This window comes from Amia ocellicauda, chromosome 16 (assembly GCF_036373705.1).
Source record: "Amia ocellicauda isolate fAmiCal2 chromosome 16, fAmiCal2.hap1, whole genome shotgun sequence".
NCBI lineage: Eukaryota > Metazoa > Chordata > Actinopteri > Amiiformes > Amiidae > Amia > Amia ocellicauda.
The window spans coordinates 4,964,611-4,986,250 of record NC_089865.1 but is presented as its reverse complement, the minus strand read 5'-3'; the positions used below and the strand labels follow the sequence as shown (position 1 = coordinate 4,986,250).

The 21,640-nt window shown below is 39.5% G+C and overlaps 1 protein-coding gene across 14 annotated transcripts in view; it reads left to right on the top strand.

Annotated features, from left to right (window-relative positions):
• neb (nebulin) overlaps nucleotides 1–21,640 on the top strand; it is a 73,526-nt gene that overhangs the window by 33,023 nt on the left and 18,863 nt on the right. For 12 of the 14 annotated variants that reach the window (XM_066687624.1, XM_066687626.1, XM_066687627.1 and 9 more), the window contains 53 exons: nucleotides 114–425; nucleotides 688–891; nucleotides 996–1,100; nucleotides 1,787–1,894; nucleotides 2,069–2,380; nucleotides 2,578–2,781; nucleotides 3,040–3,144; nucleotides 3,720–3,827; nucleotides 3,942–4,253; nucleotides 4,639–4,743; nucleotides 4,851–4,949; nucleotides 5,442–5,543; nucleotides 5,835–5,942; nucleotides 6,158–6,469; nucleotides 6,771–6,875; nucleotides 6,980–7,084; nucleotides 7,188–7,292; nucleotides 7,729–7,836; nucleotides 7,987–8,100; nucleotides 8,711–8,908; nucleotides 9,261–9,365; nucleotides 9,552–9,656; nucleotides 9,808–9,912; nucleotides 10,003–10,110; nucleotides 10,237–10,350; nucleotides 10,546–10,743; nucleotides 11,256–11,360; nucleotides 11,467–11,571; nucleotides 11,860–11,967; nucleotides 12,125–12,232; nucleotides 12,484–12,591; nucleotides 12,936–13,040; nucleotides 13,127–13,231; nucleotides 13,504–13,602; nucleotides 13,812–13,916; nucleotides 14,004–14,108; nucleotides 14,213–14,317; nucleotides 14,665–14,769; nucleotides 14,877–14,981; nucleotides 15,217–15,321; nucleotides 15,437–15,541; nucleotides 15,945–16,049; nucleotides 17,194–17,298; nucleotides 18,459–18,560; nucleotides 18,852–18,959; nucleotides 19,131–19,235; nucleotides 19,421–19,525; nucleotides 19,929–20,033; nucleotides 20,336–20,440; nucleotides 20,653–20,763; nucleotides 20,925–21,035; nucleotides 21,129–21,230; nucleotides 21,347–21,451. In XM_066687624.1, coding sequence (XP_066543721.1) covers nucleotides 114–425; nucleotides 688–891; nucleotides 996–1,100; nucleotides 1,787–1,894; nucleotides 2,069–2,380; nucleotides 2,578–2,781; nucleotides 3,040–3,144; nucleotides 3,720–3,827; nucleotides 3,942–4,253; nucleotides 4,639–4,743; nucleotides 4,851–4,949; nucleotides 5,442–5,543; nucleotides 5,835–5,942; nucleotides 6,158–6,469; nucleotides 6,771–6,875; nucleotides 6,980–7,084; nucleotides 7,188–7,292; nucleotides 7,729–7,836; nucleotides 7,987–8,100; nucleotides 8,711–8,908; nucleotides 9,261–9,365; nucleotides 9,552–9,656; nucleotides 9,808–9,912; nucleotides 10,003–10,110; nucleotides 10,237–10,350; nucleotides 10,546–10,743; nucleotides 11,256–11,360; nucleotides 11,467–11,571; nucleotides 11,860–11,967; nucleotides 12,125–12,232; nucleotides 12,484–12,591; nucleotides 12,936–13,040; nucleotides 13,127–13,231; nucleotides 13,504–13,602; nucleotides 13,812–13,916; nucleotides 14,004–14,108; nucleotides 14,213–14,317; nucleotides 14,665–14,769; nucleotides 14,877–14,981; nucleotides 15,217–15,321; nucleotides 15,437–15,541; nucleotides 15,945–16,049; nucleotides 17,194–17,298; nucleotides 18,459–18,560; nucleotides 18,852–18,959; nucleotides 19,131–19,235; nucleotides 19,421–19,525; nucleotides 19,929–20,033; nucleotides 20,336–20,440; nucleotides 20,653–20,763; nucleotides 20,925–21,035; nucleotides 21,129–21,230; nucleotides 21,347–21,451 — 6,813 coding nt within the window. Of the gene's footprint in view, nucleotides 1–113; nucleotides 426–687; nucleotides 892–995; nucleotides 1,101–1,786; nucleotides 1,895–2,068; nucleotides 2,381–2,577; nucleotides 2,782–3,039; nucleotides 3,145–3,719; nucleotides 3,828–3,941; nucleotides 4,254–4,638; nucleotides 4,744–4,850; nucleotides 4,950–5,441; nucleotides 5,544–5,834; nucleotides 5,943–6,157; nucleotides 6,470–6,770; nucleotides 6,876–6,979; nucleotides 7,085–7,187; nucleotides 7,293–7,728; nucleotides 7,837–7,986; nucleotides 8,101–8,710; nucleotides 8,909–9,260; nucleotides 9,366–9,551; nucleotides 9,657–9,807; nucleotides 9,913–10,002; nucleotides 10,111–10,236; nucleotides 10,351–10,545; nucleotides 10,744–11,255; nucleotides 11,361–11,466; nucleotides 11,572–11,859; nucleotides 11,968–12,124; nucleotides 12,233–12,483; nucleotides 12,592–12,935; nucleotides 13,041–13,126; nucleotides 13,232–13,503; nucleotides 13,603–13,811; nucleotides 13,917–14,003; nucleotides 14,109–14,212; nucleotides 14,318–14,664; nucleotides 14,770–14,876; nucleotides 14,982–15,216; nucleotides 15,322–15,436; nucleotides 15,542–15,944; nucleotides 16,050–16,590; nucleotides 16,693–17,193; nucleotides 17,299–18,458; nucleotides 18,561–18,851; nucleotides 18,960–19,130; nucleotides 19,236–19,420; nucleotides 19,526–19,928; nucleotides 20,034–20,335; nucleotides 20,441–20,652; nucleotides 20,764–20,924; nucleotides 21,036–21,128; nucleotides 21,231–21,346; nucleotides 21,452–21,640 lie in introns of all 14 variants that reach the window. The other 2 variants (XM_066687628.1, XM_066687625.1) reach the window with 1 other exon arrangement.

Genomic DNA, 21,640 nt, shown 5'->3' with positions numbered 1-21,640 from the left:
AAAGTGTAATACTAAGATTTGTTTTAATTATTTACTCTGACTGCTTCATTATTTTGTTTTGTGGTCCTGTTTTAGAACAACAGTCTAAATCAGTCTACTTCATTCTGTTACAGTACAAGTACAAAGCAGGTTTCCGCAAGCAAACCGGGCACCACATCGGGGCTCTCAGCGTCAAGGACGACCCCTTGCTTATGTTGGCCATACATTCGGCCAAGATCGCCAGTGATGCCGAGTACAAGAAAGACTTCCAGAAGTCCAAGACCAAGTACAACCTGCCAGTGGATATGCTGAGCTTTGTGCTGTCTAAGAAATGCCAGATCCAGGTCAGCGACATTGACTACAAGAACATCCCACACCAGTGGACCTGCCTGCCAGACCAGAACGATGTCATCCAGGCCAAGAAAGCCTATGAACTCCAGAGCGACGTGAGTATTTACTTAGATTCTTTTGGCAGAAGCCTACAAATCATTTAAGCAACCTTTTTCTGAAAGGATTGGCAGCAGTTATAGTCCATTGATTAAAGTCAATCTAATGTAAGATTCAAGTAAACAGAAAAATCAATGTATACAATGAAAGTATTTGTCAAAGAGCTATATAATTATTTAATAAAAACTGGATCTCTGGGCTGGCAATAAAAATGCTAATAGATTCCTCATGTGTATGTGTTTTCTGTGTGTCTTTACCTAGGCTATCTATAAAGCTGACATGGAGTGGATGCGGGGTGTGGGCTGGGTCCCCATCGGCTCACTTGATGTTGAGAAGGCCAAGAAAGCCGGTGAGATCTTGAGTGAGAGGCATTACCGCCAGCATCCCTGCAACTTCAAGTTCACTAGCAAATCCGATGCAATGCCAATCGCTCTGGCTCAAGCCAATGCAAAAACAATCAACAAGGTAAACATTGTTCCTGGCCAGTCTAGGTAACCAACCATGGAAATGGTATCTCATCTGTAGATTCACCGCTCCTTCATTTGATTGTATCGTGTCCTTCCTTTCAGCGTCTCTACACAGAGGCCTGGGAAAAGGACAAGGTCCAGATCCACGTCATGCCTGACACCCCGGAGATCATCCTCGCTCAGCAGAACAAGATTAACACCAGCCAGGTGGGTGGTCTACGTGTAACAGAGATCAGGATGTGAAATAAAATAAAAAAGACTAAACAATACTAAAGGAATAGGAATGTATAGTATCTACATTTTTGTATTAGAATATTCTTTGTATAGAATTGCATTTATGTGTTTGATTAAAACCATTGATCTTACCAAGTTTAAATGTGTAACCAGTTCCATAAAAGCTATAAACCAGTGCTGCCCAAACCCAATCCTCAAGCCCTATCTAACATTGTCTAGAGGTAACCTTTAATTATCAATTTCTTAACACCTAGAACCATTTCAATGTGATCAATTTAGCAGGTGATTTGTGAAATGCAGTTATGTAGAGATTTGGTATAGCCCAAATTTTCAGCTCTCAATCACCAGAATTCCCTTAATTGAACAAGTTAATTGTTTAATTGATCAATAACTTCCATGTGGTCCCTGTCTGTTTAAATTTGCGATAGCGGGTGACGGACAAAACTTACTGGATAGGGGCTCTCCAGGACCGTGTTTGGGTACCACTGCTGTCATTTTTTTATTTTCAATTCTTTATATTTATTTTTAAACTTTTGGATGGTGTTAAGATGATCTGCAGATGTCTGGTGACCTTAAACAACATTTTGTGTTAATAATGAAATAAATGTACAAAAATTATAATTTCATCTTTACTTAATAAATGATCCCTCTTTCTTCAGAAACTCTATAAACTGGCCAATGAGGAGTCAAAAAAGAAAGGCTACGACCTGCGTGCCGATGCCATCTCTATCAAGGCAGCCAGGGCCTCCAGGGACATTGCCAGTGACGTAAGTTTAGTGACCGAAAAAAGTATACTAAACCAAATACTGGACACTGTAGTACTGGACTAGTAGTGTATTTGTATGGAATTTGTAGCATATCATAATTGAAATATTTGTGAATTTAGCTACAAAAAAAAACATACAGTATTCAGAAGTGTTTGTATTCCCCTTCATTTTCAGTACAAGTACAAGGCAGGTTTCCGCAAGCAAACCGGGCACCACATCGGAGCGCGCAGCGTCAAGGACGACCCCTTGCTTATGTTGGCGATACATTCGGCCAAGATCGCCAGTGATGCCGAGTACAAGAAGGACTTCCAGAAGTCCAAGACCAAGTATAACCTGCCAGTGGACATGCTGAGCGTCGTATTGTCCAAGAAATGCCAGACCCAGGTCAGCGACATAGACTACAAACGTTATCTGCACCAGTGGACCTGCCTGCCGGACCAGAACGATGTCATCCAGGCCAAGAAAGCCTATCAACTCCAGAGCGACGTGAGTATTAAACTGTTAAATGTGATCTGTGAATCTTCTGCATAGTGTGAGTTAAAAGCATTTTTCTGCAACACTTTGTTTTAAAAGTCCATGTCGTAGGCCGTTTGTTGTAACTGATTATTGCTTTAAATGCCAGATTGGTCAGATTGTTAGATTGGTATAACAAGAGTAACCCCACAAGATTTTCTGTGTTTCAGTGGTTGTACAAATCTGACATGGAGTGGATCCGTGGATGTGGTTGGATGCCCAGTGGCTCACTCGAAGTGAACAAGGTCAAGCGTGCCCAGGAGATTCTGAATGAACGGCTGTACCGCCAGCCCCCCAGCACCGTCAAGTTCACCAGTGTGGTTGACCTGCCTGCCATTGTACTGGCTAAGACCAATGCCGATCAGATCAGTGATGTACGGACGTTATTTCCTTTTTATTCATTGGTTATCATACATTTTGGCTAGCTAATAATAATAATAATAATAATAATAATAATAATAATAATAATAATAATGAAGCGAGGTATTCTTTTATCTCTGTTTTGATCAATGAAATAAATAAAGGTGCAGTTGAATTAAACATACAACATACATGCAGTAATAATGCTCTAGGAGGCAATATCGATCTATGTACAGAGACAGTGTATCAGCAGCTGAGTTATTTCCCATTAGATGAAATACAAAGAAGCTTGGGAGAAGATGAAGACCACAACTCATGTGATGCCTGACACACCTGCTATTGTGCTTTCCAGAGAAAATGCCATTAACATCAGCCAGGTAAGTTTGGTATTCTGGTACTTGAAACATATAGATCTCTAATGACACACTACAAGTTACTTCATGTTGTATTTTAACTGACATTATGGATGCTGTATGAACTGAGTGGGACATCATATTTTTCCAAAGGAAGGCAAGAAAATAATACAATTTGACTAGGTTAAAGCATCTTCACTGAAGCTATGTGAGCATCTTTTAAGCTTATTGTTTAGAGCAGTACTCGCCTTTGAAAACTGTCCGTTGCACTAAAAGACAGTATTAGAACTAGGAGCCACAACATGATTGAAAGTGTGTGTATGTATGTGCCTTGTTTACGCATTACTTCTCCCCATGCATATTAGAATGCAGGCTACATATTGAGTGTTAAAGGACAATGGGGCATGTGTTGGGTGGCCTGGGTTTAATAACTGTGGTAGAGGTTCTCCTGTGAGGATAAAGATGTTCATCAAAAAATGTGTTTATCTGAACTTCTTTAATCTTAAAAAAACAAAACAGGTTCTGCTTCTTTGTTTTAATGTTATCCTTTTTCTTTCTAATATCTTGGTCTGTCATTCCTCATTCTTGTGTTTTCACAGAAACTTTACACCCAAGCCTGGGATAACCAGAAGGCCAAGGCGTATAATATTAAGGAGGATGCCATCTCAGTGATTAAGGCTAGAGCCTCCAGGGACATTGCCAGTGATGTAAGTGAGCGTTTCTTGCGCAGTAAATGGCATTTTCTGACTTTCCAAATAAAGCCTAAAGAGAAATCGCATGTCCGCTAATTCACTTTATTGCTTGCATTTATGAATTTACAGTACAAGTACAAGGAGGGCTTCCGCAAGCAAACCGGGCACCACATCGGAGCGCGCAGCGTCCAGGACGACCCCTTGCTTATGTTAGCGATACATTCGGCCAAGATCGCCAGTGATGCTGAGTACAAGAAAGACTTTCAGAAGTCCAAGACCAAGTACAACCTGCCAGTGGACATGCTGAGTTTTGTGCTGTCTAAGAAATGCCAGATCCAGGTCAGCGACATCGACTACAAGAACATCCCACACCAGTGGACCTGCCTGCCAGACCAGAACGATGTCATCCAGGCCAAGAAAGCATATGAACTCCAGAGCGACGTGAGTACTTGCTTTGTTTCTTTTCCTTCTATGAAAGTAGTATGTAGTCATTATTTAATCCTTTCCTTGATGCAAAAATAAATTTATACAAGCTTTTTCCCTTAATTACAGTTAAATATTGTAATTTAATAATGATCACAAGTTTCATAACAGATTCACAGACACTTAAAGACATTTTAATTATTTATTGGTTACGAATCCTTGCATTCCTTGCATAGCCACGGAGATTATATAAATGTCCAAAGTACACACAAGATTACCCACATATATTTACAAAGGTTTTTCACACAACATTACCTTACATATGTGCTTTTGGCTTTAGACTTTGAATAGAACAATATACCAAACCATGTCTTAACATTGTCTTCATATTCATTTCTCCTAGAATGTTTACAAGTCTGATTTGGAATGGCTGAGGGGAGTCGGCTGGATGCCAAACGGTTCTCTGGAGGTGAACAAAGTCAAGAATGCCCAACACATCCTCAGTGAGGTGAGTGAATATTTACCTTTGATGACCCGTCTCTCCATTTTTATTTTCTGTTTCATATTCACGTTGGAACTCTTAATTGATCATCTCTCTCCCCTCTTTCAATGCAGCGAGACTACCGCACCAAATTGGATTCTATGAAGTTCACGGCTGTGACTGACAGGGTTGACTATGTCACCGCTAAGCAAGCAGCAGAGATTCTCAATGATGTGAGTAACACCGTCAGACAGGAAGCTTTGGGATTTGTGTCTACCAAATATAACAGCTGGATAATCGTGGGGCTCCATCAGACCAGTGTATTATGTCCACTGGCCTATATTAAAGAGGCCTGCTACGATAACAGATCATCCTGCTGATATCAAAGGCGAAAAGAGGAGAATTCTGCTTCATTTGCCTATTCATGTCTTTTCTAAGGAGGACCGGGTGTTGTTTATGTTGTTGTTTTTTTGTGCTAAATGTGGATGTTACAGATTTAAAATCAATGGGCTAATTATACATCTTGTTTAAAGATGTATATTTTTAATAGTATAACATGCCCTCAAACAAAATTAATGTTCAGTGCCATGCATTCTGGTGTTGTTTGGATACTTATAGTTCAGGTGTCAGTTGTTCATAGGAAATGGAAACTTGCCTAGTTCCTTCTCTGCAGAGGGATTGTGGGTATTGATGTATTTTGTGAAGAGTTTATTTTTGTTTTGCAGGCTAAGTATCGTGAAGCGTGGAATGCCGTAAAGACTCAGTACCACATGCTGGACACCCCAGTACTGGCGACGGCCAGAGAAGCGGCCAAGAACATTAACCAGGTAGACTGTGGTTAGCATGGACTTAAAACTGGGGTTCATGTAAAAGCAAGACATGAGGAATGAATAATTACATCACAGGGGTGGGGCACTCTGTATGAGCATTTATAATACTCAATATAAGATATAATTATTCATTAATTAATTCAATAATAAGAAAAAATATTATTTATAATACATATATAAGTATGTATTAAGAATAGCAATATTCAACAGGATTAATTAATTAATTAATTAATTAATTGTATTTGTATGTATTCACTCTTCTTACAATGGACTTTTATGTCTTCACAGAAACTATACACAGAGAACTGGGACAAAACCAAAGCCAAAGGTTACTACATCCCTCCAGATGCCGTGGCTATCAAACATGTGAAGCACAGCCAGGACATACAGAGCGACGTAAGTTTGTCAGTGTGTCTGATGATCGCCTTTGTTCATCAGCTTCAGATAATGTTGGAGTCTATTATAACAGAGATTTATAACATGAATTGTATATTTAATGATTTGACCTTGGTTTTTAATGATCTCTTGATTTCTGCTCTTTTGTGTACCATTATCATTGAAATATTTGTGATTTTAGCTACAGACGTTTTTGTGTTCCCCTTCATTTTCAGTACAAGTATAAAGATGGCTTCCGCAAGCAAACCGGGCACCACATCGGAGCGCGCAGCGTCAAGGACGACCCCCTGCTTATGTTAGCGATACATTCAGCCAAGATCGCCAGTGATGCCGAGTACAAGAAAGACTTCCAGAAGTCCAAGACCAAGTACAACCTGCCAGTGGACATGCTGAGCTTTGTGCTGTCTAAGAAATGCCAGATCCAGGTCAGCGACATCGACTACAAGAACATCCCACACCAGTGGACCTGCCTGCCAGACCAGAACGATGTCATCCAGGCCAAGAAAGCATATGAACTCCAGAGCGACGTGAGTACGAGATGATGAGCTCAGTTCAGAAAAACCTAGACATGAAGATTGTTGGATTCTTTGAATCTATAACTACTTAAGCTAGTTAACCTTTTGAACATTGACATATTCATGCATTATCAGTGTATTCATTGAGTTGTTTGCACTTTAGCAGTTTGTCACTGAAAAAGGTAGATGAATCAATATTAGGACGCATTACATTTAAGATAGAAGCTTGTTCGTGCAGCCAATGAAGGAATATTGTCCGGTTTCAAAAGGCAGCCAACACATTTCATTAACTTGTGCGTTTTGTCCATTTCAGTACGTTTACAAAGCAGATATGGAATGGATACGTGGATGTGGCTGGATTGCGATGGATTCAGTGGATCACGTGAAGGTCAAGAAGGCTCAGGAGATCCTGAATGAAGTACGTTGGAGTTCCACCTCAGAAACTCAATTTGAAGTTGATTTCTGCTCCCTTTAAGTATTGTTATTATTATTAATATACTGTTTTGTTTTTTTTTCTTTCAGAGGAAATATAAGAAAGATGCCACGGAGAGCTTTGCCAAGTTCACCCATGTTACAGACCGTCCAGAAATTGTTCTCGCCAAGATTAATGCTGCCAACCTCAGTGACGTAAGTACTTAAAGTAAATGTTACAGTGATTCTCATATCTTCTATAGACCCACATTTGCTGTTGTCTTCATCTTTGAGATGGTGTGTTTCTTTGTTTCCACAGCTGAAGTACAAGGAGAGCTTTAACCTGGAGAAGGGCCACTACATCGGCTCACAAGACACGCCCCAGTTGGCTCATTCCAGAGAACATGCCAAGAACATCAGTGAGGTATAGTACTTACACAGCAGTCCGTGTGTACTGTTTTCGAATTATGCTGAAGCTTTACCTTAAATCCATATGTTAAATTGTTGTTGTTGGTGTTGTTTGTTGTTTTTTAGGGTACAGTTTTAATTCTCCACTGTGACATTGTTTTCATTATATAGTGAAAATCTCAACTGTATTTAAATATGAAATGTAACTTGTAAAGTACAATAAAAAAAACTTTTTTGGTAGTATATGCTGCAATTATATTTCTTACCATGTTTACAATTTTGCTCAAGGAGATTTTTCAAGTATTGTATATTTTAAAACTTTCTGCAGAGCATCCATTCAGACAATTTCCCTGAGATACATCTGTACAATGGCAGGACAGATCACTCGTTTAATCATGATGTTGTCATGCCATTATTTAATTCCTGACTGGACACTTTCTATTATCCTGCAGAAACTGTACAAATCGCTCTGGGACGACACCAAGGCCACAGGCTACCAGCTGTCTGCAGATTACCTGCCACTGGTGGGAGCGAAGCACACGAAGAATATCGTCAGTGATGTAAGTCTTTATAAAATGTATTTGTTTGGAGTGGCCTTTTTTTTTTCTATGAACGTCGTCTCACTGAAGTTGCAGACTAAACTAAAAACTTTGCCTCGGTAAATGAATGATGATTTAATATCATTATTTTGTCATGCCACACTCATGCAGATTAAATACAAAGATGCGTATGAAAAGGCCAAGGGTCACTACATGGCTGGAAAGGACATCAGCGATTTCCCCAGTGTCGTCCGTTCGCTGGCAGTGGAGAAGATGAAGAGTTTGGTAAGCTCTGAACGGCCGGCGTGCTGGACTTCTGATATGTGTGGAAGCTCTCTACAGCCTGGCATCGGCTGACCTCCGAACCAGTGTTTAGAACAATGATTATAAATCACATTTGAGAAACCAGACAATCACAGGGCAGCATTTCACACAGTTTGTGCAGCCAGAAACAAACTGTTCTTATACAATAAGAAACACCCTTCACATGACCGCTTAACTTATAATCCAGAGTCGGAGCAGAAATATCTGAAAAGCATGCAGCGCAAACAGCACAGAAGATACTACCATTATTCAGACTACATCAGTTCCCATGTTGTATTTCTTTCACTTCTGTAGTACACAACTAAAAAAGCTAAAAAGCATTTTATGAATGTTACATATTGTTTCATTATTTCTCTCACCTCTCTCCTGTAAGGTTACAAATGATTTAGCTTATTATCTTAACCTGCTAGTACACAGCAATGCTTCTACAGGTATTAACTGTCAATCTAATTTTAAGTGTGGTATCATTCCGTTTCAAAATGCTTGTTTTAAATGTCATGATTAATATTTTTGCCAAGCTTTGAACGTGTCTCTAATATATATTTCAACATATTTTTTTGGTGTGCTATAGATGACCTACAGGAAAGACTATGAGGACAGCAAGACCAAGATCCATATTCCCTTCGACATGCTGAGCCACGTGATGGCCAAGAAGTGTCAGCAGATCCTGAGCGAAGTGGAGTATCGCACCCGCCTGCACCAGTGGACCTGCCTCCCCGACCAGCACGATGTCATCCACGCCCGGAAGGCCAACGAGATCTTGAGCGATGTGAGCTGCCTTTCCAATCCTTCTTTCTAACTCTCGGTTTCCCAGCCGAAAAGAGAAAAAGAAAATGTCCTTTGTTGCTAAGAGATTGATCAATAAACTGTAATCTGAACGAGGAAATGTAAGAAATCATGGACGTTGCCCTAACCCTAATTGCTGTTTTGATGATGGATAGAATTCATGAATATGTAGATCAATAGAATTTGCAGACCAATTTAATCCGATCAATTTAAATATGTTGAAGCTGTAGTTCAAATGTAACTCTCTTGTACTGGGAGAAGAATGACTTTGGTACATTTTATTTTCACAAGCTAACACTCACTAGCTAATCGGCTTGATTAATTTTCCTTTTCAGGTGTTCTACAAAGAAGACCTCACCTGGTTGAAAGGGGTTGGCTGCTACGCCTGGGACACCCCCGAGATTCTCCGTGCCAAGAAGTCCTATGACCTCCAGAGTGATGTAAGTATCAGTTTACAGCATCAAGATAAAGCCCAGTTAAGAAGCTGTAAAATAAGATGTTTTGTGATCTATGTAGCTTAATTGAGGGCTGTTCACCCTTGCCCCCATACTGATGTTGTTGTTGCTTTTCTTATTACTAACCTGATCAAATTCATATTAATATGGCTTTTTTGTTTTGTTTTTAAGCTTTCTTACAGAGCCGCTGCAAAACAGGAGTTCAAGAACTTCTCTGTTGTGACCGATACCCCTGTGTACGTTACAGCTGTTACAGGACACCTCATTGCTAGTGATGTAAGTCATTTAAATCAGTTTTCTCAGTTACTGTAACTATTTTGAAATGCTCCTGTTAAACTATAGTTTATAGTGCATGATAAGATTTAATGTAACTGTTTTGATTGAACGATAAAACGATTTACTTCTGTTATATTTGTTTTTATTTCAGCTGAACTACAAGGAATTGTACAATAAGAGCAAAGATAAGTACACCACAGTTCTGGATACTCTTGACTACGCAAGAACTCAAGCCCAGAAGGCTATCAGCAGCAATGTAGGTTTCAAACATTAAACAAAATCATCTTTTTAACGCTTTGAATGCTTTAGTTTTAATTAATCACAAAATATCTCTTGTATCTTCCAGAGACTGTACACCGAGGCCTGGGAAAAGGTCAAGGCAACAAGTTATAAATTGCCTTCAGACTCCTTCTCTTTGAACCTGGCTAAACAGCAGAAGAACATCACAAGTTCTGTAAGTAAATGTGCTGAAATGCTCCCAATGAAAGTAAAGTTTCAAATACAAGCTATTATTTCCTATAAACTTTCTTTTTAAATATATGTCTAACTTTTCTAACCTGAGCTTCGTGGTGTCTTTCAGATCAAATACCGTGAAGATTACGAGAAGTTCAAAGCTCTGTACACCCTGCCCAAGTGTTTGGAGGATGACCCTGCCACCGCAAGATGCATTAGAGTTGGAAAGCTACCCATCGATGTAAGAATGTATTAATAGTTGTGATAAAAAAAAAAGCTAAGCACTGCATTTGTGATGCAATGTAATATTTTCTTTTTAAGGGTTATGTGCCGAAAATATCCAGAAAGCTTGAGCTTGTCTGTGAAATACCAATGTACCGAACCTGGGAAATAAAAGCCGAAGCTCATAATGATGTCTGCCTTCTTTATCTTCTAGCGTCTTTACAAGGAGAATTACGAGAAGACAAAGGCCAAAGTGCACATCGTGCCCGACATGCTGGAGATCACGGCTGCTAAGAGCACCCAGAAAATGGTCAGCGAGGTCGACTACCGCAAGCGTCTGCATGAATGGATCTGCCTGCCCGACCTGCAGCTCTACGTTCACGCCCGCAAAGTCAACGAGCAGCTCAGCGACGTGAGTAACGGACATCGAACGTTTCTGAACGGTTGGCTGAACCATAGAGGAACACAGATAGTATAGTGCGCAATACTGAGTGTGACACTGAACAGCAGTGTTGTGTTATTTGCTCATTAGAGGAAAAGAGTCAGCTGTTGTTAATCACTTTTTAAAAGTGTATTTTTTTCAAACATCTTGAAGCTATATTCTGTTTACTATTGTGTTTGACATCTTTTCCACAGTATCTCTAGGTGTGTGTACTCGTTTGTTTCACTGATACATTTGCATCATGTTAATGACACTATAATTAACTTTTGTTTTTGCCATCATGTCTGTCTGCTCTGTTGGCCACTAGGTGTCACTCTTCAGTTCGGCACACAATTGAAAATAAACATTTGCAATTTCACCTCAATGTAATGTCATTAAAATTATTCAAGGGATAACTTGGTGGTTAATAATAGTGGATAACAGTGGTTTCTGCTGCTTCCTGTTTATCATAGTTTTAATTGCATTTCTCCATGATTCTCCAGATATCCTATAAGGATGATATGAACTGGCTTAAGGGTATTGGGTGCTATGTTTGGGACACCCCTGAGATTCTTCGCTGTAAGAACGCCGACAATCTTCAGAGCTACGTGAGTCACTTGAAGCAGAAACCTTTCTATTTTGACTTAATTGTGTATCTATGTAAATATGTGTATGCGTGGATACACAGCATTCTGCGTTTCTCCTGTCCTACAGACCAAATACAGAGCCAAGGCAGACGAACAGATGAAGAACTTCTCTGTGGTGACGGACACGCCTACATACGTGCAGTCTTTGATCAACGACAAACAGCTGAGTGATGTAAGTTAGGTCTCTCTTCTTTAATTTGTTTTTAGTCACCATAACAGTGTTATTAACTTTATGAATGACTTGTATATATATAATAATTTGACAAATACATAAATACATAGAAAATGCAATATATGAATAATCAATCAACCAAGTCATTTAATCAATCAATAAATAATTCCATTCATTAATATGTTAAAAGCAAATCCAAGAACGCTACTCTAGGCATCCTGTGATGGTAAAGTGCAGACTCCTGTGTGTAGCTATGTGTGTCACTGACATCTCTCTCCCCATCCTCAGCTGGTCTACCGCCACGATTATGAGAAGAACATCAAAGGCACAAACTCCGCCCCATCGGTCACTGTGGATCTGGAGAGGGCGAAGGAAGCCAACCGGATTCAGAGCGACGTAAGCAATCCAAATGTTTATAGAAACATGTTTACCGGTGCCATCACCGAATGTAAACCCTGAGAACTGCTGTTGTCATTGACATAAGTCGTATAGAACCAATAATGATCTGTGAACATCTGAAGAGAGGGTCACTGTTTTTGTTTTCTGTGCCCAGAAACTGTACAAAGAAGCCAACCTACAAACTATGCCCACTGGGTACTCCCTGCCTGCTGACACCCCTGCCCTGAAGCAGGCCAAGAACTGCAGCATCATCAACAGCAATGTAAGAAAAGCCTCGCAACTTTGTAATGACCATTTCAGCTATGCTTAATATATATCACCAGTTGATTTGAGTATTGTAACTAACTATTAACTGTAACTGTTAGATCCTGTAATGCTATACTATAATTAATTTCTGTATCCCTTCTAAAATGTATCTGGAAAAAATATGGAATAATGATTTAACTTACTCTTCTATTATTACTGGAGTGCGATGAAACACAGTTGTGATCATTGTTTCCTTTGTCTTTACAGCACAAGTATAAGGAGGCCTTTGAGCTTATCAAAGCCAAGAACTACACCCTCCTCCCTGACAGCGTGGGATTCGTCAATATCAAGAAAGTAAACGAGTCGATTAACTCGGTAGGTGTCCTACAGTAGATACATTCAATCACTGATCATTGAAATTATTGTGAATTTACTGAGCTAAAGCGTTTCATTGTTGCAGTGGGCAATAGACGCATAACGTACATGTTATTTTATATAAGTTACAGTTATTGTGGTTTCTGTTATAGACAATAATAATTTAATGTTATCTAGTACTTTTCCTCCAGAATCTTCTGATGTAAATGTGCTGCTGCTCACACACTTTCTGTTGTAGTTTCGTGAATCCTACAGTGTTACGTCACAAGCAGGCATCTGTAAGTGACCTTATATCATATTTGAATGTGCTGTGTACTGATCTGAGCTGTTTTCTGCCCCAACAGCGCTTGTACCGCCAACAATATGAAAAAGAGAAGGACAAGATCCATTCCATTTATGACACACCTGAGATCAGACAGGTCAAAGCCACCCAGGAGGCTGTCAGTGACGTACGTATACATTTAATCGCTTACGATACACAGCTTTGATTACTCTGATTACTGGTTACCAGCATGTCTTTTTGTCTCTCCTTCAGCTCTGCTATAAGGAAAAATTCTTCAACATAAAGGGCAACCTGATTTCTATGCCAATTACCCCCGAGATGGTGCACTGCCGCTATGTCAACGAGATCACCAGTGATGTATGTACCGTATTTTTAAGGAGCAGATTGATGTCTACTAAGCATTTATTCCCATTGTCCCATTGAAACTGTTTTTAGAGCCTCCGATGTTTTTTAAACGTAGTTGCTTTTGTTTTTACACCAACCAATCAGATGTATTGAAACGGACTGCTAGTATTTCACCTTGAATATCAATTAATTCCCATTCTCATTACATAACAATATTCCACTCATGTTTATTTCCTGTCACACCTCTAGCAATAACAGTAACGTGGGTTTCTTTTCTTCCTCAGGTGAAATACAAGGAGGACTTGCACTGGCTGAAGGGAATCGGGTGCTTCTTATATGACACTCCTGAGATGGTCCGTATCCGCAATTGGACCAAACAATGGGTATGTATTTTTTTTTGTAATAAAAGGCATATACTCTCCCTTAACAATATTTCTGCAAGTGTTTTTTTTTTTTTTTAGAGGACTTGGCCATAGTTTTCTTGTCATAAAGACCAGCTTAAAAAGACTAAACACTCTGACAACTGTTTTCAGACTTATGCTTTAAGTTTAAACAATGAGTTTCTCACCGACGTTTCTTTCCTCTGTTTTAGTGTAACTATGGAACTGAGGCCAAGAAAATGCACGAGAAATTCTCGGTGGTGTTGGACACGCCTGTTTACAGGACTGTCTCGGAGCTCAAAACGCACATGAGCGATGTAAGTGTTCAGCTGTATCTCTCCAATGGGAAGGTCTTTTATAAATGGTCTGTTTCTTTTAATATGCAACCTTTTTTCTTTACCCAGCTGGTATACAGGGCTGATGCCAAGGAACAGAAGACTAAATACACTTCTTCCCTGGACACCATTGACATAAAGAGAGCCAAGCTGGGTCAACAGATTCAGAGCCAGGTGGGGTGTAATTAATTATGATTCAAGATACAATTATATGTTAAATATCTAATAGATAATAATAAAGCTTTTTTTCTAACGGATGTTTTCTGTATATGCTGTAGTATCTGTACACTGAGATGGCCAGTAAGGAGAGACCGAATTTCACATTCGAGTCCCAAACTCCATCCCTGAAACATGCCAAAGAGATGAAGACCATCACCAGTGAGGTCAGTGACGCGTCGATTTCTTTGTTTGTCTGAAGAAAAGCATTCTCTGCAGAGCTCAATCGTTATCAAAAGGAAATTTACCTTTTTCTGGAACTTCATAGTAGCAAATCTACTGGGATGTAACAAATCTCAGTTGCTACATTGACAATAAAATACCTGATGTTATTCAAGGAAGTAAGAATTAATACAGATGTATATATTAGATAAATGGTAGCTTGATGTGTAACTTAAAATTTTCCAAAGATGGCCAGAGAATGACTAAGCACTGTAGCCTTTGACATCTGGGTAATAGAGGTCACAGTGTCTTGATTACAGTCCAAATGTTTGTGTGTTTGCTTCCCTCCCAGAAAAAGTACAAGGAGCAGTATGAACTGATGAAGAACAAATACACTGCGATCGGAGACACTCCCAACCTGATCAGAGCCAAGAAGGCCTACCTCAACGCCAGCGATGTGTGTACAACATTTACATATCCACTACTGCTTTACTGAAGCTTTGTGATGGTGTCCTTAAATAAAGATAAGCCATGAACACTAAATTGTCCATTTATGCTCTGCAGCTGCGCTACAAGGAAGCCTTCGAGCAAGCCAAAGGACACTACCGCACTGTGAAGGATGCTTTGGATGTCATCTACCACCGCAAGGTCACCGATGACATCAGTGAAGTAAGTACAGTTCTCTGGGGCACAAATACGATGACAAAGTAGGTATGTTTTAATGCTGAATAACAATTCCTGCCCAGGTTCTTTGGAGAATTACAGTGAGCTCTTGGGTGATGCTAGATGTATCAGTTTTATAAACAGACTGTGTGGTTTAATTTGTTTAATCAGTTGGGGAAAATCACTCTTCCTTGGCCTTAAACGCTCAGAACAAGCACTTCTCTTGTCACTCTCTCCACAGGTGAAATACAGAGAAAAGTACATCGACTCCCTGGGCACATGGAGGTCCACTCCCGACCGTCCAGAGCTTTTCCACCACAGGATGGTCGGTGTAGCAGTCAGCGATGTAGGTGCCCTGATTTTGGGATTTTAAGTCCGCTACTTAAGGAATATGTTACCTTTCCATAGATATTCTGTAATGAACTTCCATTCACTTTTCTCTCAATTCCACTCACTAACAGATCAAATACAAAGATGACCTGAACTGGCTGAAGGGCATTGGCTGCTATGTGTGGGACACTCCGGATCTGGTGTTGGCTGAGAAGAACAAGGAGCTGTACAGTGTGGTGTGTATTTATGCTTGTGTTTTAATGTTGGGAGCAGCACATCTGAACAGTACCTCACTGTGGGCCAACATTGAACCCCCTACCCACCTCAAATTTGAATATAATATATATTTGTAATAGTTAGATTGTTTAAGCAGTTCATAGTCATGATCCCTGTGTAAACATAAATATTCAATATGCTTTTCCATTGCCATAATGTGACAGTTTTTAATGTAGCAAATGAAAGCAGACATTTTTTTATAATATTAGTACTGGCATTTACTCTGAACATTTACAAGAGTTTCTTCTGCTTCATACGTGCCTAATATTGAATGATTTATATAAGATGGCAGCAAACTGAAAGGAAAAATGTATGACATGGCTTATTTTGTGATCATCATTTTGTCATAATTTTTTCTTACAGAACAAGTACCGTACCTCCTTCGAGAAGAACAGAGCGAACTTCAAATACACGGCAGACTCGCCCATTTTCAAAACCGCCAAGCATGCAGCCCAGCTTCTGAATGAGGTACGTCAATCACACCACGTGAATTAAAAGACACATCGTAGTGACCATAGAGTACAGACACATTATAAAATATTGCACTGAGAGATTTAATCTCTGCCGTGTTTACGGATGCATTTTCACCGGTATTAAATGTACTCCTGTGTGTCTGTATATCATTCCAGTACTGTGGGACATACTTCCCTTCTGTAAAATAATTTGCTTCTATGGTATAAAAATGTGTACTTAACCTTAATTTCCCTTTTCACGGCTTCTCAAATAGACACACAGCCACTGAGGTAAATGGAAAGTGAAAAACCGGAACAGGTGGAGAGATTTATAGCTTAAATATGAAGTTGATCAGCAACCAGTAACGTTTCATTTGTTCTTGTTCAAATGGCAGTTTTATTGTATTCAATACATTTTGCATAATTTTACTTCTTAGCCTTGTATGAATGTAGATTACATATGGTACACAGAACGCTACTTCAGTAGTTATAAAAGTGTCAGTTTTGGGTAACCTTGTTTGCCAGTTGTCTTTAACCCCATGCTACATTCTGAGCAGAAGCTGTACAAAGCAGAATATGAGAAGACGAAGGATCAGTACAGCATTGTTGTAGATGATCCTAGAAACCTACTGGCCAAGCAGGCCAATGAAATGAGCCAGGTAAAGCCAAAGGCCAACGACGCCTGCCAGCTAGCCTCTGACGTGGTGCTGGCTTGGGCCTGGTCATTGCATGAGTTAATCAGCAGGCGATGATGTCACCCTCACCCGGCCATGACATCATACGTTCACGTCTCTATTCCGCCAGGTCTTGTCAGTCCTGTGCCGCTCAAAATGCTGTCATTTTGAGTGTGCCTGTCTTCACTCTGTGTACTCCTGTGTATTGCCCTCTAAACTAAAGAAAACTAAACTAAATGTGAACCTATATGTTGTGCCATAATGGTTCAGCCTCCTCAAATTTCCAAGCATCATGTGAAAGGCTTTTCCGGCGCAGAGGCCTCTGACAAGGCATACAAAGAGTACACAGATGCCCACCTATGGAGTCTCCCACCCTGCCGGACAGCCGGTCTCAGCCGGGGCAGTGTTCCTCTCCATCTTTCCTTTGTCTCCTGTCTTTTCTATGTGTGTTCATCCTGTGCATGCTACATGTGTCTTCGTTGACAGAAAAAGTATAAGTCAGTGGCCAAGAAACTGCTGCAGCATGGTTGCAATGAAATCCTGCGGCCGGATATCCTGATTGCACTTTACAACTCAAACCAATGGAGTCAGGTAACTGCTCGGCGCTTGGGTTATTTCCCTGCTGCCTCCTCTTTTTTTTTTTTTTTTTTTATAAACCTAACTCACCCCTGGGACTTCTTCCTTTTTTTCCTGCTCCAAAATCCTACCAACCTCCTGCCTTTCTCATATATCATTTAATTTAGTTCCTTTCCTTACTGCGATTTTTTTTTCTTTTTTTTAATTTTCCTTTCCCAAATGTCCTTTGCATGTAGAGAAAATTAAATTGATGAACAATGAATAATTAAGAAAATATAAAATTGTTTTTGTTATGTATATATCTACTGTTATACAGACAACGTTAACTACATTTATTATACTTGGCTTAAAAAAATATCACTTGACCACTTTGTATAATAGTAATGAGAAGTTACCTTCTTGATATCCGAAGCTGCCTAAATTTATTAAATTTAACTTTATTAAATTACAAAAAATAAATACATTTACAAGTCAATTGCAATTCTTTACCCTCACATTTAATGGCCAGTCAGAAAAAGCACGCATTGTTTTAATTAGTTTTTGCCATTATTGGATTGCATGTTTTTCTTCTGTGCCATTCTTTTGTTTTTTTGTTTTCTCTGCTTTTTGCATGTATCTGTAAATTGTGTGCACATGTGCATGAAGTCATAAGTGGTAAGTTAAATTGTTTTTAATTATTGTATTATATAAGAGTACAAAGCTAATATTCAACACCAGTTTCCAAAAAGAATAGTAAGATCTGAAGAGACATTATGATAAATACCATTAATCTCCTGACACTTTATGTATTGCCTTACATCTTCCAAGTGCCTTCTACCAATCACCTAGATAGATAGATAGATAGATAGATAAATATAGATAGACACAGACAGACAGACAGATGGATAGGTTTGTAAATAAACTTTAACAAATCCAAAAAACATTGCAACTTTTTACATCAAACCATACAAACCCAAAAAACAGTAAAAGCCCCCCCATACTACAGACAATCCAATAAGAGATAGATACAGACACAGATAGATATACAGACAGACAGACAGATGGAAAACAACACTGGATTTGTCAGTGGGATTAGATTCCTAATGAAAACCATGAGATCAGGGGATACTCCTAGTTAGACTGTTGACAGAGACTCCTATTTTCTTGCCTAACTTGTCCTTATTTTGCTCTACCAGTGGAAGTACAAGGCAGAGTATGAGAAGGAAAAGGACAAGTTCACCTCCGTGCTGGAGACTCCCTCACATCAAGTACATAAACGCAGCAAGCAGATCAGCGACGTAAGTCATGGGCTTCCCTCCGTGTATTTCAGTGATTCTTCAGATTAAATGTACAGAGAACTTTACCTAGTGAGAGCTACAGAAGATGCAAAAGCAAATGCAAGTAGTAGTACTAGTAGTAGTATTAGTACATACGAAATATGTTTGTGTATTTCAAATTGACGATAGTGGTATTGGTCATTGACAGCATCTATTCTGTAATCCTAAATCAATTAATCAGCTAAATATTCTTCTATATATACATCTGTCTATATATACACACATATATTGTTTAACCTGTTTATTTTTCAGATTATTTATAAAATGGAGCACAACAAGACCAAGGCCAAGGGATACACTCTGGGACCCGACACCCCTAATCTTCAGCACATGAAGAAGGTCAAGGACAGACTCAGTCAGGTACCATCAATGCATAGAGATCATTAGAGATATTAGTATTGAACAATGGGCTGACGGAACCTGTGATGTGTAAAATTTAAATAATGTTTCTCGCATGTCTCTTGTTCGAACCACAGCGCGCCGAGTCGACATTTGAATTCTGCCGTCACAATATCTGTTGTCTTTCCTCAGCTGAAGTACAAGGAGGAATATGAGAAGAATAAGACTCACATCACAATCGCACCAGATGCCCACGACATCAGGGCAGCCAGGGAAGCGTACAAGAACACCAGCAATGTAAGCAAAACTGGATTGTGGATTTATTTATTTAGTTGTAAAAGGAAGGACGCTATTCTCACTTTGTTCAAAATATTTGTTTTCAAATAAACTTTCTTTTGAATGTCCTGATATACGTTTGTCCAAAAAATTGCTAAATCTTCCCAGGTTGCCATGTCTAGAATGTGCCTTTTCTTTTCTTCAAGCTCGACTACAAGAAGAAATACGAGGCCACCAAAGCCAAGTGGATCTGGACAGTGGACAGACCCGACTTCGTCCATGCTGTGAAGACGTCCTTCCAACAGAGTGATGTGAGCAACCGAGCAACATCGTAGCTTAGAGGAATAAAAGAAAATGTAATACTGGAGCACTGGTTTATGTTGTTAACAATATTTCCAAAACAGCAGGTATCTTAAATTTGCAGTTATTTGATGGATCTTAAAAAACATATTTATCTTTATTTGACCAGAAACAAGTTGAAAACTACTGAAATGACTTTATGTTTATGGCTAAACACTTGCTAATGGATATAAGGAAAATTTCAAATTCTTTTACAGTGTTTTCACAAATGTCTGTGTTTTAAGAGGGTTAAATGTTGTCTCAGTATTTGTATTGCATACCCAGTCAGTTTTTGCAAAAAGGTGGGCGGATTTATTTAGACTAAATTGTATTTTGCGAACCCTTTGCTGCAGCTAATCTGATTGTATTCCTCAGGTTGAGTACAAGTATGACAGAGAGATGCTGAAAGGATGCAAAATATCGGTGACGGATGACAAGAACATGACTCTGGCCAAGCAGAACAACGAGATGGCTAGTGATGTGAGTTTAAAATGTGTTGGTTTTGTTTTCTGTAGATATTTATTTGAGTGTTTTAGAGTGTTTTTTGTGACACTGGTTGAAGGTTTTTGCCACAGTGGACCAAAAGTGTGCTAATTGCTGTAAGTTTCATTTAAAATAATTTAAACTTCAGGTAGTATAAATTACTGGAGCGCACAATTTGGTTTGAAACTATGCCAGTTTTCTTTTCTCCGGTGTCTGCAAGTCTATTCTAAATAAAGATGAAGAGATCCCTTAATATCCCAGCATGACAAATTAATTGCAATGTTTTTTGTTCCTTGCAGATAAAATACAAGCTGAAGTATGAGAAATCTAAGGGCATTTACCAGGCCGTGCCAGACACTCCCCAGATCCTTCACGCTAAATCTGTCATCTCCCTATCATCTGAGGTAGAGATATGCTTGAGAAATACTTGAAGAATTGTTATTTCGTAACCTAGAAATTGTAGAAATGTATTGTGTACGCACTGTCAAGTGGTAGACGTCTTTGATATGAGTGGCGCCAATGATTGATTCAAATTTCAGTTTCTTTCTATTTGTGTTCTCATGACATTTTGCAGAGTTTATTAGAAATCCATCATATGCCCATTTTTTGTCTCCAGAGCAAATACAAGGAAGCCAGTAAGAAGGAACAACAGCACGGCATTTTCACTACCCTCCCCGAAACCCGCGAGACGGCGCACGTCAAGGAGGTCTCCAAGATCCTCAGTAAGGTGAGACCATCTAGAACCTGTGAGGTCATCAATGTCCTGATGTGGCACAGTCAAGTGTCTGCCATCACGTCCCATTGAAAATGTAGATTCCATTTCCCCAGCGACAGTACTGGGATTCCTTTCACTATTTGTTTATACCCTGTGTTCCCTCCTTCCCACAGAAACAATACCAGGAGAAGTTTCAGAAGGAGAAGGGCAGGTCCAACTATAACCAGATGCTCTTACCTCCTGATGTGCAACACTCCATAGACGTTGCCAAGTCCCAGAGTAACGTACGTGGTTCCTTCTCCGCTTACTTGGAAGCAACTGGAAACTGTTATGGTACTAATTTTAACTTAAAAACTGGTATATTTCTGCCATTACAGATAGCCTACAAACAGGAGGCCAAGGCCAAGCTGAACTACACTTCTGTGGCCGACCGTCCAGACATTATGAAGGCCACCCAGGCTTCTAAGCTGATCAGTGAGGTAATCATATTTTCACAAGTATTGCCCTAAATGTACCTCATGGAAAACTCTACTGAAAGTTCATGCTGTTAGTACCATTTTTGAGAAAATGTCGCTCATTGAAATGTGCCCGACAGATTGGCTACCGTGATAAAGCTCGACAGGAGGCCAGCCGCGGGGGGTCCCTGGTCAACCGCCCGGACATTGAGCTCGCCACTGAGGTGTCCAAGCTCACCAGCCAGGTAACACTCAGACGCACATCACATATGTGTTTGTTAATACATCAGGGGACGACAGGAATAAAGTTATGTCTTACAGAATAAGGTTTCATGTTATTGTTTATTATTTTACTCAAGTGTACAGTTACCTTTTTGAATGAGATTGTAAGGATTTTCCATTTATTCACCACAGGTAATTTAGAAATATGATCA